Source organism: Alexandromys fortis, unplaced genomic scaffold (assembly GCF_014885135.2).
Source record: "Alexandromys fortis isolate MF-2015 unplaced genomic scaffold, M_Fortis_MF-2015_v1.1 scaffold_36, whole genome shotgun sequence".
Lineage (NCBI taxonomy): Eukaryota > Metazoa > Chordata > Mammalia > Rodentia > Cricetidae > Alexandromys > Alexandromys fortis.
In genome coordinates, this window is record NW_026067915.1 from 4,932,921 (window position 1) to 4,960,391 (window position 27,471).

Consider the following 27,471-nt stretch of genomic DNA (forward strand, 5'->3'; position numbering starts at 1 on the left):
ACTCTGGGTGTTAAGACGATACTGGGACCGCTCGCCTGTCTCATTAGGATTCAGAGTATTTACAAATCTGGCCAAACCTCTGTGGTAATTCACAATTCACTGTGTTAATTCTCATCCACTGCCTGCTACCCCTCTTAAGTATCTGTGGCTACAGATATGGGATGAACAATATGGGATCAATTGGTGCCTACTGCTGTATTTTATTTTTACTTATTTTTGAGATGATAATCCAGTAGTTTCTAATGAAAGGTATTAGCAAAGTGAGACACATTAGAATCTGGTGCAGCCTAAGAAGCAGAAAGAGCAGATCTGTAGGAGATGGCGGGTGCTATGCTAGGCACTGTGCCTTAACCAAACCTGAAAGCTAAACAATTTCAAGTTAACCTTAGAGAATTCATGGGCCACTATTTCTAAATATTCTGAAAATAAATTTCATTTTAAAAATTTAAAACATGTCTAGCAATTTGAAAAGTTATTCTCCAATCTAATATGCTAAGTTCTGTGAAAATATTTATAAAAATTTACCAAGGTAATATAAATGTTAAGTTTCAAAGTTAGCCATACTCTCTTCCTGACTTCACAATAAACATGAAAAAAATCACATTTAGTCCTAGAATCTCAAAGTTAGTACATTAAACTGATGCCTAGAGTTGGTCTTTACAACTTTATTTTAGAAATAAGGAATGATACTTTAAACTTTTGTTAACATTTCCCAACACACACAATTTAGACATTTACAGATTCAATTATCTTCAAGGTAAAAATCATCAATTCACATCAGTCATCAGTTTACAATTTAAGTGGTCACAGTTGGAAATGGAACCCCTTCCAGGGAACAAATACCTGTCATTCATTAAAAGGCAATTTCGAGTTCATTTTGCCCACTACTCAGGACAAGCCTTGCTAATATCTGTTTAGGGAATCAAGCTGAAGTATTCAGGAGCAGCCTATATGATATACACAGTCCCTTTGATGTACAGTCTCTATGATGTACACAGTCTCTATGATGCAGTGTCTCTATGATGCATAGTCTTTTATGTACACAGTCTCTATGATGCAGTCTCTATGATGTACAGTCTCTATGATGTAGTCTTTGATGTACACAGACTAAATGATATAGTCTCTATGGTGTAGTTTCTAGGATGCAGTCTTTGATGCAGTCTCTATGATGTAGTCTCTATGATGTAGTCTCTATGATGTACACAGTCTCTGATGCACACAGTCTCTGATGCACACAGTCTATATGATGCTCACAGTCTATATGATGTATGGCACTTGTACATGTTATTCAGTAACATGGCGGCTCCAGGCATTTCTGTTCCAGAAGGCAATACCTTTTGGTCAGTGAAAATTAGAAAACAATTGATATTTTTTCTTGAACGTACTTGTCTGTCCACAAAGACAGCTTGCAATTATCTATGCTTTGTCTTAAATATTTAACTCACAGGTTCACACACTGCCAATGAAGAAGACATATCTCACTGAGAAACATCTGAAGGGACGTTTTATTCTATAGGCTGACTGTGTGAAGTCACTCCTGGTCAGATTAGTAGTAGTGGGTAACTGGTAGGAAGCTATCGACACTCAAGACACTTGCTGGCCACAGCCGCCAGGCTAAACATCCCAACCTCCATCTGCACTACTTACAGTCCAGGGCCTCAGTCCATAGACAAGGAATTAATTACTGTAAAGGAAATTATGGAATAGGATTGGCCTCCCCTCTCCTTTCTGTGGGAGCATTACCAATTCAGCTGTCGAGGGAAGCAAGAAGCAACCACTAGTGTTCCATACAGCATGATAACTCAGGAAAGATCCACAGGCCAGTTAAGGCGGCCCTAAGTTTTATTAGTTTTAATTATTTTAATACCAAGGGGATAAAATAAGTACAGAAAATAAACCAAATGCTAGTCCATGATCTACATGTTCTTCATCTTGGCCATGAGATCTTCCAAGCTTTCACCAGAATCTTCCACTGTTACCTCAGAAAGAGAATCCTCTTGCTGTCAACAAAAGGGGAAATGCAATGAAAACAGAACCATACAAAGCTGCGTGTCCTTAACAGTTTGCTTTACCCATGCTCAACATGTTTAGAAAGCTTATTTTCTCTGATAAATACATTTTGAAATATTTAGGGAAAATGCAGTTCTTTATATTCCTCACCAAAATTTTGTTCAGGAGGCAGCAATGTCAATATTCTTGACATTCCTATTGAGCGCATTTTTAATATAAAATTACTGTTATATATAGTAGACCATAAAGTTATGGTACATGTATATACTGTGTGATGTTCGCCAGAATAACCATTTCTTTGTAATGAGAACATTCAAAAATCACTCCTTCTACTTAACATACAACAATGACTACCTGCAGCTACCCTTCTGGACAGGCACCAGAGCTTAATGTTCCTAGAAAGCTGTAACCTACAAGCTGCTGGCCAGCCTTCCTCCCTCCTCCCCCACTCACCAGAAGCATTACTCCACTCTCGACTTCTGTAACACACGAGTGAGATCACGTGTCTGTCCATCTGTGCCACTCTTATTTTACTTAATTACGTCTAGTTCCATCTGTCTTTTCACAAGTGACAGGTTGCCCATCCTCTTATGGCTCAATAGTGTTTCATTGTGTGTGTGCACATCTTTTATTCATCGGTGGGCATTTTGGCTATATATACTTTAGATACATACCGCCCATGAGATCACTGGCTCACATACATCACATATACGGTAATTCTTTTAACTTCTTGAGGAGCCTCCGCCATTCTGTTTACAAACCAGAGGCACTGCTTTCCATTCCTGATGGCAGTGCATTGCTACATCCCGGCTCCCTCTGCGCACATCCTTGCCAGCACTGACCTTTCCCCTCGGAGGGGCATGCACCTCACTGTTTTCATCTGCGTGCCCTGATATTAATAATGTTCAGCAACTTTTCAGTAACGACTGCCTAGCTGTCTATCTTTTGCCTGGTGAGCCCAGCCCCGGCTCTGTCTGTATTTCTGTAGGTTTACTTGTGTGCCTGCTCTCTTTCTCGCCTCCCTACCCATGACCTCCACTTCCAGGTCTTATTACACACCCAGGTGCATCTCCAACTGCAAACCGTTGCCTGCTGCAGCCGCTTACATGCAGGGCCACAGGCGCACACTGTCACCCTTTTCCAAAGGAATTTTCCATGGATTTGTGGCTAAAATTATCAGGATGTGAAAGTAATATTTTAATTTAAACTAAATCTATTATATTGGATACATCCGTGGATTTTTCAAAGACTCTACTTTCTCAGTTTCCAATGAGCTGTGCCTGTCTCCTTGGCGACAAGAGTACTTCTCAGCACCTCAAGGCTGACTGCACCTCAATAGCCTTCCGATGTAAGATGAAGCTGAAGGAAGATACGTATTTTCTCTTGTCTGATATTTACATATCAGGGTAAATACCTTCTTTGGGACTGTGTATGCCACTGTGATTCCTTCAGGTAAGGTGGGAATGGGACCTGAAGAGTTCTTCAGTTCCTCTTCTGAAACCTCCGACACCAGCTCAATACCTGGAGGATTAAATGTGACCTGTGCTCATTCTCAAGAAACTCTACGAATCACTTATATCTCTGTGTACTCTTACAACCCACCCCACCCCATCCCCGCAGAAAACAGTCTAAGAATTATCTGAAATGTTGCGTAGTCTTATTCTCCCTCCCAGCAAAGAGTGTGCTTCCACAGTGAGGCTGGGGCACGAAGGCTTCCTACCCCACTCGTTGTCTTCGTGGACTATCTCCTCCTCCTCCGTGGGTACAGCCTCCTGTGTGGGCAGGGCCACGGCCCTCTTCTGTAGAAAACAAACAGCACCAAACACCGGGATTTCTTCTCAGCTCTCTGCAGCAGCACTCCACAAGAATTCACTTTTATCTTACCAAAAGCAAGAATGGGTGTTGTTCTGAAGTATGAGAAATTAACTATAAAACTATAAAAATGCAGAACCATTTATATTATATTGCGAATCTGTTTCTTTTCAAAGTTACTGGCCTTGCAATGTGATCCTCAAACTTCCTAACCAATCAATTGGTTGTGTATACCTTGTATTCTTCTTGTTGCTTCCTGCAGTTTCTGTCATCACACTGAGGGTTTGGCTTCATGGACATGGTAGGGAAAAAATCCTGCATTGCATTGTATCCAAGGTAAAAACTGACAGTGCCAAAATTTAACAGAAACCTGGAAAAGAAAATCAAATTAGCGAGGCATGGTGGGGCATACCTTTAATCCCAGCATTTGGGAGGGAGAAGCAGGCACGTCTCTGTGAGTTCCAGGCCAGCCAGGGGTATATAGTGAAACCACATCTTAAAACACAAAAGAAAAAAGAAAATCAAATTATACTTAATAAAGAAAAAAAAAGTACTAGAAGTCAGTGAATTTCTACAAAACACTTTGGAGTAGATAATGAGTTTTCTAACAAACAACCTAGGAAACAGCAACTTTCTCCACCTTATTTATAAAACTCGGCTCACAGTGGCTGCTTGAGTGATTGCGGAGTGAAGAAGGAAAGGCAAGGGTACTACTTCCCATCACGGATAATGAGCTATTATCTTTGAGCCTCTAAAGATAAACTGCTGGTGAGTAAAGTATGGCAGCTAAACCACAGAGCAGCACACGGATCTCAGGGAAACTGCAGCATGAGAGATGTGTTTTTAAACCTGAGTTATCGGGGCTTGGGAGATGGTTCAGTGGATAAAGGACTTGCTATGGAAGCCTGGGAGTCCAGGTCTGGGTCCCCAGCAGCCAATAAGAAGGCAGCCATGGCACCATGAGCTTGTAATCCCAGACTGAGATGGGGAGGGGTAGAGACAGGCAGATCTCAGGGATTTGCTGTACAGCCAGTGTAGCCAAAATGCTGAGTCCTAGATAGTAAGATACCCTGTCTCAGAAATAACATGGAACACACCTTCAGTGCAAGGCATAGAGAATGCAGCTGGAAGTGAGCTGAGCCTCTTCCCATTGGCTAGCTTTTGTAGTGCCAGAAGGTGCTCTACAGGCCCCTGTGGAAGAAAAGGCACCAATTGCCTTACCTAGTTGCAATCCCTACATTCAATAATACTACCCTGCCAGGCAAGATGGGCCCACGGGTGAGGTGATGGCACTGCTGTTGGCAGAGGTGTGGGTGAGAACCACCCCCTCACTGACTGGATTTGAGGCCTGCTCCACAAAAGGGAATTCAAACCTACTACCATAAATGTAGTCAGAAACCTGTGGTTAAAGTCTTAGGCCCTATGGGCAGATTACTACTGCTGTTTAGGTAGCCTAGGCAGCAGACTGTCTTCTAAGTATTTAAGCTTATACCCATAGACAGATGCTCCCCAACCTTCCTGGGAAAAGCCTCTCTGCAATGAACAACACTGAATACAGACACAGAGCTGGTCACGGTGCTGAGGATAAAAGTGAAGGCTGATTGCTCAGTCCTAAGTAGGCCATTTATACCGCTCCATACTGCTCAGGGAACACTGCAGGAGACAGGGAGAAGGGCTGAAAATGCTGTCTGCTGGGCAGGGCACCCACAGCAGCTATGGCTGTTTGCAATGGGTCTACACAATACCAACAGTGAGTCATGGGCCAGGGAGGGCTGATGGGCCTATCCCTCTTCCCTGCTGAACTGCTGTCTACGGGTGGGTTCTGAGGAAGGGTAGTCGTTGTCTTCAGCTGCGTACCCACTGAGTGCCCACCAGGCAGCAGCAGACGTTCCAAACCCATGGCTGTACAGACCCTGGCTAAATAACAACAAAGCCATGGATGCGAGGAGATGTGTAGGGTGACAGAGAAGGAGAACAGAGAAAACGGAGAGGAGGCTACAGCATCAGACCGCACTTCCTACATGCATGAGACTGGCATCAGTGAGGTCAGTAAAAGTCATTTTAAAGGTAAAGAAATAGAGGAAGACAACAGTGCCCTCTGCCTTCACACATGGATGCACAAAAAAGCATACTTCATACACATGTGCACACGTGCATAGCCCCCTGCACACACAGACAAAAATTTGTGTCATGCTAAATCTAATTTTAAAAACTGGTATTACTATCAACTATGCAATTTTAAATGCAGTAAACGTAAAGCTAAACTTAGTCACTGATGTAAGTCAAAGAGCATTTCCAACACCCATGGAGCTCCCTTGTGACCCCTCCCTGTCAAACGACATTCTAGAGAAAAGCTTCTGTCTTGGTTGGGTTTTTGACAACTTAACATAACCTGGATCATCTGGGAAGAGAAAACGCCTCCATCACATAGGTCTGTAGACAAGTCTGTGGGGGCAGTTTTGTGATCAATGATTAATGTAGGAGTGTCCAGCTTACTATGGGTGGTGACACTTCTAGGCAGGTGGCCCTGGACTGTATTAAAAGTAGGTTAAGTAAGCAGTGGGGAACAAGGAAGCAAGCAGAACTTCTCCACAGCCACTGCTTCAGTTCCTGCTCCAGCTTCCTTGAATTCCTGCCCTAAGTTCCTTCAATAATGGATGAAGATGTGGAAGTGTAAGCTAAATAAATCCCTTCCTTCATGAGTTGTTTTTGTGATGGTGTTTTATCACAGTAACAGAAACTCTATGACAGCTTCGGTATAGAAGATTGTGCATAAAACTGAATGAAAGCTGGGGAGATGGTTCAATGAGCAAAGGGTTTGCCGTGCAAACATGAGGACCTGAGTTCAGATCCCCAGCATCCACGTAAAAGCTTGCCAGTTGTGTGTGACTGTAATTCCAGTGCTTCTACAAGATGGGAGGCATCCAGGAAAGTCCCTGCAAGCTCACAGGCCAACTATCCTGGTGCAAGCAGGACCCCACCTCAAACATTGTGGAAGGCGAGGACTACCGACTGAGGCCATCTACTGACTGTCCCACAAGCAGTACAAGTGCATTCCTGTACACACAATCATGAATGTATGCATACCAAAATACCTAATGGTACATTCTCATAATTTAGCCCTCTTGCCCAGTGTTGTTCTCCCAATGCTCCGGGTATATAGAATATTCTGTATCATTTTTTTAAAAGTTATTCCAAATGCAGGAAGTAACTGACATTTAAATAAACATGTATGCGTGCACATACTAACATACATACATACATGAATGTGCACGAGCGCATGCACGCGCGCGCGTGCACACACACACACATAAAAGTCCATGTATGTATGATATACTTAAAAAAAATTTAAGTATAAGATAACTACTTAGTTGACAATATCAATTCTTAGAGTATTTTATGAAATACATTTTAATCAAAAGCATACAACACTATTCAGAAAAATCAGCCCTTACTTACTTTAATACATTTTGAACCAAGATGCCTGCAACCACTCCCATGGTGGTGGGGAGACTGGCTGCGCAGACGCCTTCTCGTTTCAGGGTCTTTTCATCAATATTTGCAGCAACTACAAGCGGTGGCGCACACTACATGAGAAAGAAGACAACAATTACAAACGAAATAGAGTAAAACAATCGAAATGCTCCAGAGAGTACCCAGCACAGTCCTTTGCTCCCCTGACTTAGACACCAGTTACGGGAGATCACTGATGTCCACCAGCGACAGTGAGCCGTGACAATGCCTACCGCAAAACACGCCGACTCTCCGGGGATCATGAGCTGGATGTGCCCGGAAACTGCATTTTCACTGACCCCAGATTCCATCCACGTCTGACCAAGTTCATTACAAGCCTTAACAGGAAAAGGGGAAAACACAAAACAGCACGAATTACTGCCATCCTCCTCTGTGGACTATCAGGTGTTATCTAAACGGATCCTGAGGCTTCGTGGTCCAAGAGAAGAGCTGCAATAATTGAGATACAGCGTCCATATTCCACACACAGGCTGCTCCATTCCTTACACTGAACCACTGCTTCCTAGATTTCTCCAGATTAACAGAAAAACTTACTTTTCTAAATCTTCAATAAAAAAATCATAAGAATCATTTAAAAGTGATTCAAAGGAAAAGTATTTTATCTTTGGGAAATGTTTTCAATTTATATATTTAATCCTAGTAAGACAGAAAGTGAAAACCAATGGAGAGCGGGCAGGATGGCTCCGCTGGGAAAGATGCTTATCTCTAAGGCTCATGACCTGAATTTAATTCCTAGGTCACACACGGTCTCATCCCAGAGAGATGCCCTCTGCAAGTTGTCCTCTGACCTTCACAGGAATATGGTGGTACGCGCACACACATGCACAAACACACACACACATGCACACACTCTGAATGTAATGAAAACCCAGTGGTGACTAGAACAAGCATCATAAAATAGTCATCTACTTTAAAACCACACAGCAGAAACATCTGCTACTTTATACACAGGAGAATGAGACATTGTAACACATCAGAGGCCAGGCCAGAAGCTCTCATCACACATTTTAAAGCAGGCTGTGCAGAGTTTAAACCTAGAACTACACTCAGCTAGAACACTCAGGTTAGAGCCAGGGCTGCGACCCCTTCTGTAACACTCACTGTATTGATGGCCATCCGAGCTTCAAAGTTGTCCACACAGCTAAGAACTAGGTCAACAGGCTTTCCGTCTTCTAAGCCACCATTACTAGAGAAGGAAAGTAAACTGTATTTAAAAAACGCGGAGGATACAAAATACATTTCTTTTGTTCTAAGGGTTGGTGGCCACACCTGCAGGCCTAGCACTTGAGGCTGAGGCAGAAAGACTGTCACTGGTTTCACCATTCATACAGTAAGAGATCCCACCTCAAAAAACAACCAGAGGCAAACCCAAATCCCATGGCCCATATAACCCCCACTGCTGCTTGAAGCAAGATCTCAAACTGAGATCCTCCTGTTTCCGCCTCCCAAGGGCTGGATTGACAGGTGTTTACTACCACACCCAGTGAAACACAAAACACACCAATTAATTTTATTTGTGCAGTCGGTTTTCTTTCCTTAAATGTTTGAACACAATTATAGCATAGTATTTAATGTTAATGACCTCACATAAAGGTTAGAGTATTAATGACTCCATTACTAGTAAAGGAAGCATGAAGTCTATTCACGGGGCTGTCATCTCCCTGTGGGTTCTCACACAGATATTTGTTTTGGTCCAGTTTTTTAGTCCTGTTGGGTCAGAAGTCAGGGCCTCAGGCATGCCAAGTAAGTGCCCTGTGAGATACATAGAGGGCTATTTTATTTTTTTATAGTTTTGAGAAAGGGTCTAGGTTGGCCAGGTTAGCCTCGAACTTATGATGAGATTATAGGCCTGTGCCACTGAACTCAGGGAGTTTCACTGCCTTGTTCAGGCTTCCCTACAAACATACACAGAGTAAAGCTAATTGAATCAATTACTTCAGGAGTCCCAACAGACTGAAGACAATGACTTTAGAGCACAGAACACAAAGCTGAGGGCCGCCTGTTGAATCACTGTCATTTCAGAGGGATTTTTCCCCCAATTTTAGTTTTTGGAACATATATGTTTGTGTGTAGACTGCAGTCTAATACATAAATGTTACATAAAAATTACTTTTCCTAAAGCTGAAAAAAATTGTCAATAGATTTTTCTAGCCTTTGTTTAACTGAGCTGAACATCAGGACGTTACACAAAACCTTCACAAATTTCACCTTATTCTGCTCATGAAGTGCTCAAAGTGCTCCACGGTGGTGATATTGTAGTTGTGAACTTCAAATGCGACATCAGGGTTAATGTTCCTGAGAGGGAAAAGCAAATATTACAAACCCTCCTAGTAAGAAGAGGACGGAAGGACAGAAAAGGCTTCTATCTGCCAATGTGAGGACAGGCGGGCTAGGGTGACACACCAGCACACCATCTGCAGATGGCCAGTGCCCGGTGACACACCTGCACACATCTGCAGACGGCCAGTGCCCGGTGCTGTTTCTGACATATAAACAAAGGAAAAGCAGAGGAGAGGGCTGAGGCAGCGAGGAGGATTTAAAAATGTCGTCCTCTACTGCCGTTGTTGCACTTCCTGGATGAAAACACGTGCATCGTTTAGGTCCAGCCCTCTGCCCACGTGCTGCAGCTGCTGCAGACGAGCTACGAGAGCAGCTCTACACTGCACTTGTGACTATGCCCTGCTCAAGGCCAATGTTGGACTCCCTAATATGGACGTCTCATAAAAGATTTCAAGAATGCTCCCATTCTAACCCAGAACAACCTCTGTGCTGGGAACAAAGCCTTAGCCCCCAGTACAGTCTGAGAGTTTCTTTATGTCTTTTTCAGTTTAGTCCAAGAATGTTTGGGATTTGCAAATCACAGCGTATGAGCCAAATCTGGCCACTATCCAGTTTGGTATGGCCTTTAAGAATAGCCTGGCTTGGGTTTTTGTTGAGTCTATGCCTTGCCATGCAGCCCTGGTTGGCCCAGTACTTGCTCTCCAGCACAGGCTGTCCTCAAATTTGCACCACTCCTCACATGGCCTCAACTTCCTGTGTGCTGGAATGTGCAGCATGGCCGCCATATGCCACTAAACAATTCTTAAATGCTTGGGGGGAAATCTTTTTCAGAGTAAGTAAAAAATTCATTTTCTAACAAGACCCCACTGCGTGCGGCCCTCTGCTGCAACTATGATTACCTCAAGGTGTGTTCTGCAGCTTCAACTTTACTCAGTCCTGCTTGATGAGGCTGGAAGAAAAGTCGATTCATGTTGGCCAGTTCCACCTTGTCATAGTCAAAAAGCAGTAACTAAAATGAAAACAGTGGTATTTCAGTGAAAAATGACATGAAACTAGTGGATTTTCCATTTGATAGGCTTAATGGTGGCGGTGTAATAACATTAGTTAATTCTAAGGCACCCGGTGCCTTACAGAGATTTACTAAATGTCCTGTGAGGAAAAATGCACAGCATCTTCTATCCTCAGCTCAGTGACCAGGCGGCTGGGCCTTGCTCAACAGCGCTCAGCTGATGCAGGGCTCTCCCCGACCCCACGCTGTGCTGCTTCTACAGACCGGCACAGTAAGAAAGGGAACCCTGCTCCATTTCCTTGACTCCCTTTGTATAGCACACCACACAACCAAGCTGAGGCTAAAAATCCTTACCAAAGAGAATTAGCAACCAGCTAATTATTCTTTCCTGTTTTATTCTTTTTTTTTTTTTTTTTTTTTTTTTTTTTTTTTTTTTTTTGAGACAGGGTTTCTCTGTAGCTTTTTTGGAGCCTTTCCTGGAACTAGCTCTTGTAGACCAGCCTGGTCTCGAACTCACAGAGATCTGCCTGCCTCTGCCTCCCAGGTGCTGGGATTAAAGATGTGTACCACCACTGCCTGGTTCCTGCTTTCTTCTTGTCTACTTCAGTGTTTGCCACTGTACACACATCACCTAAAATGAGCAGATCACGTTTCTCTTCAGTATGAAGAGGTCAGATTTTTTTTTTTTTTTTTTTTTGGTCAGTGCTGGGGATTGAACCTGTGACCAAATCCATGCTAGGTAACTTCTCTACCACAAAGCTATATCCCCAGACCTGAGTTTATTCTTCTCAATACAGAAACTTAAAACAAACAAACAAAAGCCTATGACAATACCAAGAGAACCTTAGTATCTTGCTAGCAAAGATACCACTTAGGCCCTTGATAACTCCAAAGTCCCTAAACTATGGCTCATTCAATAATATTTAGTAGGTGAGACAGAGTACTAAATCTGAGTTTGTGGCTCTATTTGGCTTTGTGAAAAAAGTGGACACTGTAACACTGTCGCTACTTGGCTTAGGTCAACTTTCTGGAAAGCAAAGCCGCTGATGCAGACTTAGTCATCCAGGGAACTGCAGCTACCTGCAGAGATAAGAAATGGGCTCTGGGTTTTCTAGGCACCATTTTCCCCAAACTTAATCAATTAGCTTCTGGCTTATTCGTTTTATAGAAAGGAGAAAGAATTCTGAAACTTAACTGTTTAGTCTGGTTTACAAACCTGGGAATACAGTGGGATCACCAGAAGAGTTAGTGGAAACACAGGTGTCTGCATCTCACTGCCAGAATTCCTAACTGCCTATCATGGGAATAACTGGACATGGCGCTAGCCAAGTCCTCCCGGTGATTCTCATTACAGCAGTCCTCGGGAGTGACTGCTGTGGCCTCATCTAGCAGCTTCTGCACCACCTGACGCCATTACTGGGGCAAAGAGCACTTCCTCAAGACTAACGTGCAGCGTCTACTAACAGACGGATTCTGATCAGCTGTATGCGCTACACCTTAAGCCTGCCTTCCTAACAAATGCCCAGGCAAGGCCCCAGTGGTTCTCAGTGTTAAGTTTCTGCACTGTCGGGATTGCCTGGAAATCAGCATGGCAGGTCTCAAGCTCTGACACCTGCAGGACTAAAACCACAGAACAGGTCTGTTAGTCTGCTCTAACATGGCTGCCACTGACCTCGGCATCTCCAGCATCCCACCAATCAACCAGGTACTCAAGCCATCAGAAAGCAATATTTTGGCCTGCTTCTATAAACCACTTCAAAGATATTAAGATTATAATAAGCATTTTAAGTATTTTGTTGGCATCATTTTTATATTGATAAACGAGGGCCAATTCTGCAACTGATATCGTTAATATTAAGTTATTAACGAAGATATTGGAGAATGCATGTTTTATGGAAATAACATAGGGCAGATAACTGTGGAAAACTTCTCTATTCAACTAAGTAATATCAATAGTCCTTGGCTTTAGACACCTAAGACTGAAATCAAATTCTGGCCAAAAGGTTCTACAATTCGAGTCTGTTTTTAAAAGAAAACAAAATGGGCTAAATAAAAAAAAAAATCTAAAACATCCCCAGTTCAAATTCAGTGCTTTCCACTCTGTGTTTAGCCGAGCACTTCATCTGCACTTTTTATCCACTTAAATGTCCTACAGTCTTTTGTATCAAAGGTCAAATAAGACAACACTGTTTTTAAAAAACTGTTGTGTGTCAGGGGGACTTGGAGGAGTGAAGAAGGGGAGGCTGCAGTCAGGACGTATTGTATGAGAGGATATATAAAAAATAATAAGAACTTTAAAAAAATATTGTAAAGTGGTCACTTGGCAGAAATTCAAATTTCTCCAGAGTCAGCACTTCTTGAAATCAATACATGCTCAAGGTTGTATCCTGTTCCCAAAAGTTGTACTGTGCTCATCTGCTGTGCTATCTGGAGTTAGTCAGCTATGTAAGAGTGTGGGGCTGAACTCTGACCACTCAGAGTGGGGCACAGGAGCCCTTACATTAGGAATAAAAACCCAGCAGAACCCCCACTGGGTGAGCCTAACTGCTTGACTTGGCACAGCTATACACCCTCCAGCAGAAGTAAAATTTTTGCCTTGCTAAAATACTAGGAATCTATTAGTGGGGGCACCCCTGAACCATTTCTAACAGGTCCTGTATCTAAAATAATTCCAAATTAATTACACTACCCTAAACAAAAGTTCCTGAACACAATTAAATGCCCTTTGTTTAACTAGCAATAACATGAGCCTTTGTTTGGAGAGGGCTATGACTCAGCCTCTTGAGAAGAGCTATTCCATAAACAAACAGAAATCAACAAAGCACTGATTGAGCAGAAGAGCGCTAACTTGTACCTGATTTGCTGCAGGGGTAACAGTTCCCTACTGGACAGGCAAAGAGAAGTCTTTTTACCTTACCAATGCCACATCTTGTCAGCATTTCGGCAGTCACACTGCCAACTCCGCCAACACCTACTATTGCTACAGTGTAAGTACGAATTTTCTGTGAACACAAAATGATACGTGTACTCGTTACTGCTCTTCATTTGATTATTCGCCAGAAATTATTCTCATCCACTGCGATCGCGTTCAGAGGCTGGGAAAGGTTTAGCATACCTCATAGTCACCGACAATCCCCATCCGCTTCAACGCCATCAGACGGCTTCAAGAAAAAAAGAAGAGGTTCAGAGCTCTTGCAGTCCTTTTTATTTGTATTTGTCATATGTATGAGTAATTTGCCAGTATGTGCTTATATGTATGTATACATGCAGTACTGAAGGTACATGCAGTGCCTGCAGAGGCCAGAAGAGGGCATCAGATACCCTGGGGACTAGAGTTAAGGATGGTGAACTTCCCTGTTGGTGCTGGGGATCAAACCAGGATCCTGTAGAAGAGCAGTCAGTGCTCTTAACCAGAGCCATCTCTCCAGCCCCACACTGTAGTGATATTTTGTTTGTGCTCTAGCAAATAAAGCTTGCCTGAAGATCAAAGCTAAACCACTAGTTATTAGCCTTAGAGGCCAGGCAGTGGTGGCACACACCTTTAATACCAAGAAACAGATCTCTGTGACCTTAAAAGCTAACTTTTACTAGGTAGGAATAAACCAGTCGGTAGGTTTAAAAACATGGACTTTCCTGGGTGTAGCCTGTGAAACATTTTTCTTCTAAAAAATATTCTTTATCCTAATGTATACACAAGATCTACACCTAATAGTTTAATTGTTGAAGGACAACATGAAATGTTATAATTTTCCCGTGCTGTATGAGTATATAGCAAGTGAAATAAGCCCATGGTCTCTGTTCATGATGGATGATGTCTACTTTTGGAAACATCTGTTGTATCCCAAGGATTCTAAGCACTTCAGCCACTGCTCATCTGGTCTATTACCTAAGTGTGTGTGTGTGTACTCTGTGCGTGTGTATATTGTGTACACATATATTATGTACATAAAATGTGTTATATAGTTTGTTCCTGATGGCAGGGGTGGATCTAGGGCTGTTAGAAAGTCAGCAGTCCTCTGGCTGGCCCCTTCTTCCCACTTTCAGCTCCATGTGACCGTGTCTATAAATGCATACTACTGCAGTATTTTTCCCTGCTTGCTTTTCAGTCTTCTGAAGATTTCACTCGTAAATGTCCATTCCTGCTACCAAACACTTCCCACCCCTTCAGCCTTGGCCTTCTTGGCTAGATCATAAGTGTTCACGGCTGGGTGGCTGCTTTAGAACTCTCCCTTGCCTCCCTAGCCTCCAGTCCTCAAGGCAGCAAGTGTGTGTTCCTGATGCCTGCTCTCCTAGGTGCTTTCACTTAGCCTAGCCCCAGCAGGTCTCTAACACGCCTCTGCACACATTCACCTGCACGAGTTTCCGACGTCAGCACCTGAGAGTGTCTCTAGACCCACTGCACACATTGCTCTCTTTCTAGAACTTCACTTACTTTAAAACCACCCAGTTTCTATCCGCACTACTTACAGGCTTACAGACTTATGGGGGAGAAACCTAACGCACCCAGATCCTATTCTCTACTATAATCTATCTAAAGGAGCTCTCTAACTCTCACTTCTCTCACCTACAGAATGAGCTCGAAATCACAGCAATCCCACAGGGCTACAGTGAGAAGAAAAACATATGTAACCCAAAGGTCTACCTGCCTGCTCCTGAATGCAGTCTTGTACGAGGCTTGCCATGTACAACTGCTGTTTTAAGAACTTCACGTAAACTGACTGTTTCAGTCTTCAGAACTATGACAGAAACGGGCATTCTTATGGTCCCACTTCACAGTAAGGAATCTGAAGCAGCTTAGCAGCTGTTACAAGTTACTGGCTATTTGGTATGCTGAAAAATGAATTCATTCCGTCGTGATGCTGAGACCTTCTTCCCCTTAACCATTGCTCTGTATTCTCCCTCATAAACTAGAAAGTCCTTTAGGGACAGAAGTAAGCAGGCCTAGCAAAGTCGATAGTCAAAGATGTTTCTGAGCCCCCTAGTAACCAACTCTCCCTCGCCCTGCCTCATCTAAGTTATACTGAAAGGTCTTTCAGTAACTGTAATTTAGCCTTGGCAGCTTTACGTAAGATGTCATGTTCTGACAGAGCTCGCTAGCAATCAGCCTTATGCAAAGCGAGGTAGACTAATAAAGAGTCAAGGGTGAGAGAAAACTGGGCACTGGACAGCGGGCACAACAGCTGAACCATATGGATGCCTGCCTTGGATTCTCTTTGCAGGAGAAAGGGTCTCACGATACGGCCCAGGCCGGCCTGGAACTCGCGACAACCCCACTACCTCACCCTCCCGAATGCTGGAATGAATCGCGAGCCACTACGCTCGGCAAGGATTATCTTCTGACTAGCGCTAAAACGCGGCCTTGCCCATCTAGGGACAGGACCGCCACAGCAAGAAAGGTGCCGCAGGTGGCCTGCTGTTCCCCGCAAGAGGAGCGTGGCCCTGCCCGCCCCGTCACGGATCACCTGTAGGGATTGGAGTCCACCACCTCGGAGCTCATCTTCTCGATGCGGGTCCGGCCGCCCACGACCTGCCGGCTTCTCTCCCGGGAGAGTTCTTGTTCCAGCTCTTCAACCCGCTGCCGCAACCGCTCCACCGTCTCGGCCATGGCTGGGCCCCCGGCAGCCGCCGCTGCCAGCCTGGGCCTCCGCCGCCGCCGCCCCACGCTGCTCCGCTGGGCCCACGAAGTGCAGGTGGACTACGCACAGCCTTCCGGGTCCCGACAGCCGAGAAAGAGCCTGCAGGCATCCCAGTAAGACACGTCTCCGCCACGTCCGTCGGCCTTCCGGCGCGCCGCTTCCGGTGCGCAGCCGCCATGGCTCCCCCAGGCAAAACAGTCCTCAAAACACTTGCAGTTCTCCTCTAGAACCGCTAAACCACGTCGCGGCAGGGCCAGCGCTCTTGAGTGTCCAGATCAGGCCGACAGCGATTCTGTCTTTCTAATCTAGGAGGCCATGAGGAACACCGAGGCCTTTACTCCGGGACCCCAAGGTCGTGGGGGACCCTCTTCTTAACCGGACCTCACAGGGTTTCCGCCTGGTGCGTCAGTAATCTAGAGTGGAGGATCTCCCCCGAGTGACGTTTGTGACCTTATTTTTCCATAAAATCGAGGCCTGCAGCTCTGACGCTGATAGAAAATTCTCAGTTGGGGCCCAGAGCAGGCGCTTCCTTCATTCTCCTCCAGACCCCAAGTCACTAGATTCAGCCGCCCACACTGCTTAGCAACGGCGCCCTAACGGTGATTGGCTTCCGCTAAGCCCCGCCCTGGCCCCGCCTCTAAACTCTAAGTGTAGTTCCTGCCTCCTGGCTGCCACTGCGTTGTCTGTGGATTCTGCTTCTCTGTACCCTGTGACTGCAGTGGCAATCATGGAGATGGATGTCACCAGTGACACCGTGGAAGTGCTGCCCCAGCACAAGTTCGACGTCAGGTCCCTGGAAGCCTATCTGAATCAGCATTTGCCTGGCTTTGGGGCAGAGCCCCGGGCTGTGCTGACTGTTACTCAATACAGGTATCTATCATAGCCTTCGCCTTCAGTCTGTGCTTGGTGCTTTTCTTCTTTGAGCCCTGGGTGGGTTTCTCATTTGCCCAGTCGCGATTGGTTTCCCTGCAAGGACGCTTCTCCTGTATGGCTTCTCCTTGAATCCCAGGCTAGTCTGAATTAGAAGGCAGTAGTAGAGGCAGTATCCATTATGCAATGCAATCTTGTTAAGGACTAAAATCATTTGCCTAATTCACTGAGATGGATGAAGCTGGACACTTGGAGAAATAAGTGCTTCCTGTGACCTTTTGTGCTACAATCTGAAGATAATTTTCTGGAAGACTGGTGCCATTTTAATTAACCGTAGTCACTTGAGGCTAGGTTAATAACACCACTTGAAGCACTTTAGGCCCAAGTTCTTGGAAGAAGGGAATTAAATTGGATGAGATGACCCTGAGGGTGCCTATCCCCACTGGCAAGTGAATCTCACTTTAATCTGACGTTTTGCAATAAATAATTTTTCATTTTTATATGGTTCCACTATAAAACCATTTTATATGATTTTATGATGGTCCCAGTCAATTGTGTGTCACTTTTTTCTCTGGGAATTTAACTGTAACACAAATTCTGAAACCAAAATTTCTTTCTTATAATTTGCCCGGTCCCATTTGTCTTGGTAAGGAAATCTTGAAGTATGAAGTAATGCAGGGGAGAGGGGCTTGAGCATTGACATATCTGTGTAGAGGTGAAATAAGGAACAGTTGACACTTGTGCTTTGTGTTTTAAACAGACTAAAGCAGATCAAAGTTTAATTTCAGTGGTTAGTCCAGTCCGTGTGGAATTTGGCCAGCTTGTCATCTGACCATCCCGTCCTGCTCTGAGATAAAGGTCATATATTCTCAGGCTAATGTGGTTCTGTATTTATTATCTTGAAACTAATTCTCAATTAAGTTGATATTCATCAAAATCATGGTCTTGAAATGAAATTAGGTGTGAAACGGAACTTATTTCTGAAACCAAGTCTGGTGCTACTGGCTTTAATCCCAACACTTGGAGGCCAAGGAAGGATGATAGTAAGGTCAGCTCAGACTATGTAGTGATCACAGGTCTCAAAAACCGTTTTTCCAGAACCGTTATATAGGCTTGGTTTAACATACATGCATGGAAGTACAGATTCCAACACAGAAGACACATTCATTTCCCTAGATGAAAACATTTTAAAATTAAAAATCTTTTTGAACTTTGGGCCAGTGAGATGGCTTATCAGGTATGCACCTACTGCCAAGCCTGATGCCCTGCGGTCAGTCCTTAGAAACCACATTGTAGGAGAGAGCCAGTTCCTGAAAGTTGTCCTCTGACCGCCACATGTGCCCCCACATAAATAAATACAAAAACCCACACATTTTCACAATATAAGGACAAGCTTTTTAACAGGAGAAAAACAGCAAACAAATACCATGTAGAAAGTAACGCTCATATGTTGGTGAGCCAATGAGCAACATGGTAATAGTTTGTTAAGATAAATATACACACCACCTGCATTTCTATATCTTAGCAACAGTCAGAGTATGACATTCAAAAGAACATGTTTTTAAAAACCAATTACCTAAACACCAGGCTAATAGGTATGCAAGACCTTTGTATAGAACATGACAAAGCCTTATTAGGAATTTTTCAAGAACTTTAGAAATTTAGAAATAACATACATGAAGAGCAAAAGTCAGTACTGTAATTTTTCCCAGCTGATCTATTATAAGGTTCAAACAATGCCAATGAAAATCCTCTGTTTTTCTCTAATTAAAAAAAAAACTTCTAAATTTTCTGCAAAAGACCAAAGGGTTAATAGAAACATTCCTAATGAGAAACAAAATGGGAGGTTTGGATTAAGTAACATAGTATTAGCACACAAGTGATTAACTGTGTAGGTGAGGCAGGGTTCACAAAGGACCCACGTTTATAGAAGTGGTGTGAGAATGCTGACTCAGAATCAGCTTGGGAGAAATGGGAAGAGCCATAGAAACAGGTTTTTCAGGAGCTTGCGGTGAGATAACTACTATCCCTATGAAATATTGCTGGGGTCTACCTCAGTAAGTAGAGTGCCCCCTGGCATGGATGAAACTAAGTGTTTAACCCCAGTGCCACATAAACCAGGGACGGTTTGTGGTACAAACCTGCAGTCCTAGCACGGAAAGATAGAGACAACAAGAGTGGGCGTTCAAAGCCACCCTTAAACAACTTTACACAATTGTCCTCTGGCCTGCTTTTGCAGATGGTAGTGTGCATGTTCACACACATCAGGTACGTGCATGGTTAAGATATGAGACCTTAAAGACTCGTTAAAGTATGAGTCACTGTAACTGCTCTTGACCGACCTTTGACATTATTCTGTAAAACTGAGATTGAGAAAACGTGCATGCCCTTTGCCCCAGTGATCATTATTTCTTAGAATCAAGAAACTATTTTTACCAGGCTATCAAGAAGTCATCTACAGACTATCCATCGTGTTGCTTATAATAGAATAACTTTAACATGATAATATTAGTAAACTGAAAGAATAAATTGCCCATGTGCATAGTGGACTGCAATACATTAGTGAAAATGATTCCCCCACAGCTGTACATAACATAATAAAAGCAAGGGACAAATATAGAGCATGTGGCTTAAGGAGTTAAACTTCAAGAGAACAATAAGCATGAAATTCAAGGCAGAGCTACTCAAAGGTCTGGTAATTTCTTCAAGATAGAATATGGCTTTGTTTGCTGTAGCTATTCTGTGCCTTCTAGGTTTTGTAAACATTCTTTTTAGTTATGCAAAAATCTTAACTTTCAAATATTAAGTCATTTTGGGAATATAAAATATAGTTAAACAGCAATGTAAACATTACATAGCTTGACAAAATAAGCTGGGTGGTGGTGGTGCACACCTTTAATCCTAGCACTTGGGAGGCAAAGGCAGGTGGATCTCTGTAAGTTCGAGTCCATCCTGGTCTACAGAGCGAGTTCCAAAACAGCCAGAGCTATATAAAGAAACCCTGTCTCAAAAATAAAAACCTTCTGTCTTGTTGCATTGTGCCTAATGTGTATCTAGCTCTGTTGTTGGTCTTCTGCATGCTCCACTCTACATGAAGCAGAGAGACAATAAACATGAATGATTTCTAAGTATTATTTACAGGTTTATGTTATTTGCAGTGTTATGGGGGTGCAGAAAATGTTGAGGACAAAGCAGGAAGGCTACATTGAAAAGGTAGCAGCCCACAAAGACTAGAAGGGGTTGAGGATGAGACCATGGAAGCTTTCAAGGCACGGGGGACCACTAAAGCAAAGGCCAGGTATGGGGAGTGTGGCTCATGTGTCAAGGAACACAGATTAAGCAGGGGTAACAGAAGCCCTGTCAATAGCCATAGGGACTTTGCCCTTCACTTTGAGTTGAAGTGGGGAAAATTGGAGATTTTTGAGTAGAGGAGGAAATAATTTGCTGTCCTTATTGTTTTCAGCAGAAACTGCTGTGTTGAGTTTGGATGGAGAGAGCAAAGTTGGAAACAAAACCAGTATGTTAGAGTTCCAGCAGAGGCGTTTGTGGCACAGGCCAGGGTGGCGGGGTAAACAAGGTGATAGGAGATCAGATCACAGTCTAGGTAGATTTAGAAAGAGCAGCTAATAATTAGATGCAGGCTAGGAAAGGGAGAGGTGTGGTTGTTCTGGTTTTGCCATGCTACCTAAGCATGGGGTTATCATGAGCTAAAACAAAGGTGAACATAAAAGATGTCACGGTTTGAGGGGAATGTCCCTGCAGGCTTATGCTTTGAACTCTTGGCCCCTAGCTGGTGGAGCTGCTTCAGTGGTTGGTAGAACTGAAGCAGGCAAATGTAGGCAAGACTTAGCCACTTGGCACTCTGAGTGAGACCCCCTTTTTAATCATGCTCTTAGCACCTGGGAGCCCTACCTGAATAAAGCTGCATGGACCTTCTGCTCCAAACAAGGCAGTAGGTCACTTCTGCCTCGGGAACTCTTGGGTGACTGGCATTTTTCGTTTGGTGTCCATTTCGTGTGTGCCTTGGAACATATTGAAAATATCCTGGAACTAGATGCAAAAGGCCAATCTGGTCTGCCTTCGTCTTGGGGGTATAAATAGTAAAGCGAATTGTGTTCTCTGGTAAACTTTTAGACTTGTATTTACCATCTTATGCCTATGCTTGGTTAGGCATGTGTATGAATAAAATCAGGTTCTTCATGGGAAAGGACATTCACAATAAGCACTTACATAACCCAAGCCTGTCAATCAAAAGCAAAGCGCCCACAGTATGCCCTTTAGCAACTAACTCTTCCTTCTCCTGGATCCCATGGGAAGAAAGTCCCAAAGAACAACCACTGCTTTGTGGCATTCTTGCTCAAGTAGCCCACCGTTTCCTTGTATTAGATCCAGCGCCATCTCTTTACATCAAACTTCTTGGGCCTTGACATTGATGTGTGCTTTTTCAGTTTTTGTGGGTAAGACACCCCAAACCTGGAAACACCCAGACCACTGACAACAGAACCCTTGGGACTTGTGGCTTAGCTTATAGAAGTGGGGTGTAGGGGACAGGCCTTGACGGTCATGTGTGCTTCTGATGCCACCTGGAGCTCTCTGCTTCCTGGTTTACTGAGAAGTGAGAAGCAACTGCTACAATCTCTTGTCACCATAGACTGAACCACTTTGACATGCTTTCCTCCATTGAGACAGACCATATACCCTGAACCTGGGAGCCCCCCAAAAGCGTTTTTCTGTCTATTGCTTCTGGCCGACACTTTATCACAGTGATGAGAAATGCTAGTCACACGGAGGAAATGTGAAGGCAGTTCTGTGCTGTGACTTTGAGGATGGTTCCTAGACACTTCAGTGAATACCTCAGAGTGACCAACTGGATATAGATCAGGGCAGAGGCATAGGTTTGAGAGTTGATAGAGAAGGCATTGGAAGCCACAATGCAGAAAGGCTTACTTGGAAAAAGAGTCTAAATAAAGTGGAGGTTTGGGGTTCCAGTCACAGCACCCCAGTAATAAGAAGTTGGAGAGTTAAAGGGGGTGGGGGTAAAAAAGAGTTTGAGAAGTAGTGGCCAGATGGTAAAAGAGTGTCATGGATTGTGCTAGTGATCTTGAGAAGGCGATATCAGTGGAAAGATGGGGAAGGACGCTTGATTGGAGTGGGTTCTAGACAAACTTTGATTAAGACAGTTGCAGTGGAGAGAGATGAAGGGGGGCCAAGAAAAGGTTTCGGGAAAAACCAAATAACAAGTGATTAAGAATTTGTGCAAGAGCAAATTCTAGAGCAAAGACCTTGAGAAGAAAAGAAAAGCTCTGGAGGAAAAGTTATCCTGTCGGTCAGAAGCCAGGCTTCACCTACAGTTCTGATAGAAAGGTGTCCTGGCTGTCGGAAGCCAGACTATACCTACAGCTTTGATGGAAAGGTATCCTGACATCGAAAGCCAGACTATACCTACAGCTTTGATGGAAAGGTATCCTGGCTGTGTTCTGGTGGGGGTGGTTTCACTGCAGGAATGTAGCAATCCAGCTCCTCTCCAAGAGAGCTCTTACAGCCCTGCTCTGCTCCACTCTGCTGGGAGAGTTTCCCCACAGATATGCCCATTGCTTGTCTGCTCTGCTCCACTCAGGGAGTTTCCCAGCAGAGATGCCCATGGCTTCCTTGCTCCAGCGAAAGTCGTTACTTCTCTGCCCCACTCCACTCTGGCAAAAGAAGATTTTCACTCAAAACTCATTCAGGAGTGGCCACCTCTGCCGGGGTGGAAAAAGGTAGCTGCCAACTGAACAGGCACAGGGCTTGTATGGGGCTTCTTAGGGGCAGTTTTTCCCAGGGTGGAAATTTTCAGGGTGGGACTTGGTTGGATTTCAATCCCTGAGTTTATATAAACTCAGAAATGAGCTGGATTTCATGCTCAGGGGTTGGTTGGTTTTGTGTTCGGAGATAGGCTGGTTTTTCTGCTTAGGGATTGGTTGGTTTTGTGCTCAGTTGGTCAGGGGCAGAATGTTTCTTTGGCTCTGGTTTCAGAGCCAACGTAAGTGTGTGTGTGTGTGTGTGTGTGTGTGTGTGTGTGTGTGTGTGTGTGTGTATGTATGTGTGTTGGCTCTGGCGTCAGGGTCAGAGGGTGTTTCTTTGGCTCTGGTTCTGGTTTCAGGGCCAACATGTATTTTTTTTCATTGGCTCTGCTTTCAGGGCCAGGGTGTTTGTTTTTTGGTTCACCCTTTCCCCCTACCTACACCTTTACCCCCTGAACCATCTCTCCTGCCCCGTGTCACTGTCTTGAGGAGCTATTCATGGACTATCAGAGCCTCCTTTGGCCTGAATGTTGTATCCAAGATGACATTTAGCCAGTTTCAGGAAAATAACACCTGCACAATCTTATTTGCTTCAGACAAGACAACTCTCAGGTGGAGAACTGTGCAAAGTTCACCCCATGTCCAACTCCCATGTTGCACCCATGGGTCAGGCTGAAGTTACCCACTAAGTAACTTTGTCTAGCGGTGTACCCTTTTGTGGCTTCCTTCCCCTCCCCGAGATCTGCCTTGCCCCCTCTGTGTGGGGATATAATGAGAGGCACCATTTATAAGGAAGAAGGTCATCGCTGCACACCAAGTCTGCTGGCCCCTCAGCTGTGGGCCTCTAAGACTGTAGAACCATGAGAAGTAAGCTTTTGCAGTTTATAAACTACCCAGCCTATGGTGTTTTGTTTATTGGCACATGCAGACTATGGAAGGCTTCTCAACCATGATAGGACCCACACACTCACCCTTTGCTCCTCACCTGTCGCTGCAGGGGTACAGGAGACGTAGAACAAACCCTACATGTCTGATGGGTTACTACAAGAACCCTGAAGAAATTCATATGATTCTCTCCTGTCTGTATGATATGACTTATCTTTATTTGCTTCTAAGAGGCTAAGGGTAGCATATTAGGGTCTTGTGATATTAATGAATAGCCAGGATCTTATCAAAATAACCTACCCTAGCTGACTACCTAAACAGAAGGATTCAGTCCTTATCAATAGTCAGAGTACCATCTCTTACAACAGCCTTCAGCAATTTCTTTAGCACCAGATATCTTGTTCAAGCTCTTAACGGTCATAACTATGAGCTCAGTGGTTTGTACCCTGAGGTCATCAGTGCTTCCCCACTGGGGTCCTGCTGGGTGGGGCGGGGGGGGGGATTTAACCAGTGCTGTGTCGAGGTGGTGATAGTCCCCAGTGCAGGGGGCTTCTGCACTTGTTTCCTTACTTTTGTCTTTGTCAGAACTGGAGGAGGCATTTCTCCTGTTGCGTTTGCAGAGTCCTCAGCTGCCAGCAGGCTGCCCTCTATTTAGTGTCACCACGAACTCGCCCTCCTCCAGCTGCTCGGGGCACCCCTGGGGCCAGCCCAGCCTTGAGATACATTTATGTTTGTTTCTTGTCTTTGCTGACATTTCAGTAGGATTTCAGAAGGAAGGAGACGGTTTATAATTGACCTTTAAAAACCTTTTTCTCTAGATCAGGACAGTCCAACCCAACCTTTTTCCTCCAGAAAGGACCTCAAGCCTATGTTCTCAGGAAGAAACCACCGGGCTCTCTTCTCCCAAAAGCACATAAGGTAAGGCACAGACACACAGCGAGCAGTTCTTCCACCACAAGGAACTCCCTCTGAAAAACACAACTGCCATTCAAACTGCATTTGAAAGTCTTCTCAGGACTGGGGAGATGGCTCAGAGGTTAAGAGCAGTGGCTATTTTTCCAGGGGTCCTGAGTTAAATTCCCAGCAACCACATGGTGGCTCACGACCATCTCTAATGAGATCTTTTTTTGTTTTTGTTTTTGTTTTTCAAGACATGGTTTCTCTGTATCTAATGAGATCTTGCACCCTCTTCTGGCCTGCAGGCATACACACAATTAAATTTTCTAATTATTCTGAGTTGTTCACTACCTAATAATATATACATAGACCAAATTATCATACTGTTGTCTGAGGTTTTTCTGTCCTGCCTGGTTCCTGCAGTCGTTAAGTCCCAAAGAAATCACACAGAGGTCTACATTAGTTATAAACTGATTGGCCCATTAGCTCAGGCTTCTTATTAACTCTTATAACTTACATTAACCCATTATTCTTGTCTATGTTAGCCACGTGGCTTGGTACTTTTTCAACTCAGCAGTCACATCTTGCTTGTTCTGTGGCTGGGTCAGGACTGCAGAGGAATGGGCTTCCTTCTTCCCAGAATTCTCCTATTCTCCTTGACCCACCTCTACTTCCTGTCTATACTAACCCACCTATACTTCCTGCCTGGCTACTGGCCAATCAGCATTTATTTAAAATATAATTGACAGAATACAGACCATTGTCCCACACCATCATACTATATTCTATAAATACATACAAATACAACTTATCAGTTAATTTCTAAACTAAATTTTCCTTTTATTTTTCAAAAACAGGGATTATCTTGGGATAGTTAGAGAACAGGAGAGGACATAGATCTAAGTGCTAGAGAACATTCTAAGTACTCTATGTGTGTAGATGGTACTGTAATCATGTGCTTTTGTTTATTTCTTTGTTTTCCAAGACAGGGATTCCTACAACAGGCCACGTACCTGTAAGGGTCCCCATGCTCCCTCCTTAGAAGCATGCTTCTCCCTTGATGTCTAACAGGGATGGGTGATTTTTTTTTTGTTTCCACAATCAACACCCACCTCCCCCAGCTCTTATTTCTGACTAGAGGAAACCCATCTTGAGCCTCTTGAGAAGTGTGCAGGGAGAGCCAGCAGGCAGGGAACTGCTGAGAACAGAAGGATTCTCTAACAAAACCTGTGAAATACAGCCAGACCGTTACCCTCCTGCTACGAGAGCCAGTACTGAGCCCTATGCAAATGCCTGTCCTTTCTTCCCCATTAAATGGTCATGCTTTAGAGCTTCCTACTTTGTAACTGTACTGATCAAACGAGTGTCCTCTGAACAGGGAACTGTTACTGTCAGCCCTGGGTTAGTCACTGGCACAGTTTTGTAACCGATAACCTTAGTTGCGATTAGCTCACATGTAGTTATAAAATTTCTGTTTCTGATTTTTAATATCCTATCCTATCTAGATTGATAGAGAATTCAAAGTCCAGAAAGCCTTGTTTTCCATTGGATTCCCTGTTCCCGAGCCTCTACTGTACTGCAGCGATGCTTCCATCATAGGAACGGAATTTTACGTGATGCAGCATGTGCAGGTGAGTTCACAGTCTTACCCGGTTGTTGTTTTTTCAGTTATGGGGCTAATTACAGCATGACATTTGAATGTTATTATGGTCATAGCTGATGTTGTTTACTCCACTTTTTAGGACAGTTCCTTTCCAAGGGCTTACAATTTTGTTTCAAGTACATACAATGAGGGAGAACAGAAATGGACTAGGAGCAAATTTAGTAAGTAGCTCTCAATAACTTGTTCTTAAACACTCCACTAGGTGTCAGTAAAGAGCTACCCACAACGGCAGTAGCCAAACAGGAAGGCAGATTATGTATGCATGTGTGTGGCGGAGAGGCTCTTCCACATAGAAAGAGCAAGTCATTGAGAGCAAATTCAAATTGTTTTTTAATTTAGAGATGTAGGTTATAAACAGTTTGAAGCCTTCAGGTTCATCCTGGCGTGTTCTTGTATTTTGCCTTTGGCATGTAGCCTCTTACATATTTCACAAGTAAAGCTATGCCCATCATACTCTATATACAGTGTATGTTTTGCTTGTCAGCTATTTAATCTGGCCATTGTGATCACTTTGATAGGGTCGCATCTTTCGTGATTTTTCAATTCCCGGAGTTAGCCCAGCAGAACGCGCAGCTATATACGTGTCTATGGTAGAAACCTTGGCGTGGCTACATTCTCTGAATGTGAAGTCACTGCGGCTAGACGGATATGGTAAAGGAGTCGGGTACTGCAAAAGACAGGTAAGCTGCCTACATTAGAACGTACGTTAAGCTCCCAGAAATAATACGCTGCAAGTGGCTAGTCACAGTACACCCCGTTATTGTGTGGCTCTCTGAAATCCTGCCATTTTATCATCCTTGGTAATATATCCAGATATATTTTAGCATGAAATAATGTTGTTATTGTTGGTGGTGATGGTGTGTGTGTGTGTGTGTGTGTGTTTTGAGCAGGTATACATGTATGTATAGATATATGTGTAAGTATGTGCACATGGATGTGGAATAGAGGCCAGAGATCAACCTCAGGGGTCATACTCAAGAGCCACCCACCTATGTTTTTGAGACAAGGCCTCTCGTTGGTTGACCTGGAACTTCCTAGTTAGTTCAACTGGCCAGTGAGCCTCAGGGTTTTCCTGTGTCTACTCCTCAGTTCTAG

General features: G+C 44.0%; 2 protein-coding genes across 4 annotated transcripts in view; one reads left to right on the forward strand and one right to left on the reverse strand.

The window, feature by feature from the left end:
- Nucleotides 1-618: 618 nt before the first annotated feature.
- Uba5 (ubiquitin like modifier activating enzyme 5) lies at nucleotides 619-16,817 on the reverse strand. Of its 3 annotated transcripts, none has more exons than XM_050139520.1 (12): nucleotides 16,108-16,816; nucleotides 13,761-13,806; nucleotides 13,558-13,647; nucleotides 10,536-10,645; nucleotides 9,565-9,651; nucleotides 8,458-8,542; nucleotides 7,569-7,673; nucleotides 7,282-7,409; nucleotides 4,057-4,192; nucleotides 3,731-3,809; nucleotides 3,425-3,531; nucleotides 619-2,000 (listed from the first exon to the last, which is right to left on the reverse strand). In XM_050139520.1, the coding sequence occupies exons 1-12, from the start codon at nucleotides 16,248-16,250 to the stop codon at nucleotides 1,917-1,919; spliced, it is 1,200 nt and encodes a 399-aa protein (XP_049995477.1). In that variant the 5' UTR covers nucleotides 16,251-16,816; the 3' UTR covers nucleotides 619-1,916. The 3 variants fall into 3 exon arrangements, 2 of the variants coding, with proteins under 2 accessions (XP_049995477.1, XP_049995478.1); XR_007591215.1 differs by having other exon boundaries at nucleotides 1,959-2,000; nucleotides 3,731-3,889; nucleotides 16,108-16,817; XM_050139521.1 differs by lacking the exon at nucleotides 16,108-16,816 and having other exon boundaries at nucleotides 13,563-13,647; nucleotides 13,761-13,808.
- Nucleotides 16,818-16,937: 120 nt separating this feature from the next.
- Acad11 (acyl-CoA dehydrogenase family member 11) overlaps nucleotides 16,938-27,471 on the forward strand; it is a 72,269-nt gene continuing 61,735 nt past the window's right edge. The window contains exons 1-4 of the mRNA XM_050139519.1: nucleotides 16,938-17,151; nucleotides 24,635-24,734; nucleotides 26,219-26,344; nucleotides 26,895-27,056. Coding sequence (XP_049995476.1) covers nucleotides 17,009-17,151; nucleotides 24,635-24,734; nucleotides 26,219-26,344; nucleotides 26,895-27,056 — 531 coding nt within the window. The 5' untranslated portion in view covers nucleotides 16,938-17,008. The remainder of the gene's footprint in view (nucleotides 17,152-24,634; nucleotides 24,735-26,218; nucleotides 26,345-26,894; nucleotides 27,057-27,471) is intronic.

Excerpts from the sequence above, each read along its gene's own strand:
- Uba5 (XM_050139520.1), bottom strand. The coding sequence starts at position 16,250 with ATGGCCGAGACGGTGGAGCGGTTGCGGCAGCGGGTTGAAGAGCTGGAA. Across the intron at positions 4,193-7,281 it reads TTGGTTCAAAATGTATTAAA|GTTTCTGTTAAATTTTGGCA; the intron begins GTAAGTAAGGGC and ends TTTCTTTTCCAG. Across the intron at positions 3,810-4,056 it reads AGCAACAAGAAGAATACAAG|AAGAGGGCCGTGGCCCTGCC; the intron begins GTATACACAACC and ends TGTTTTCTACAG.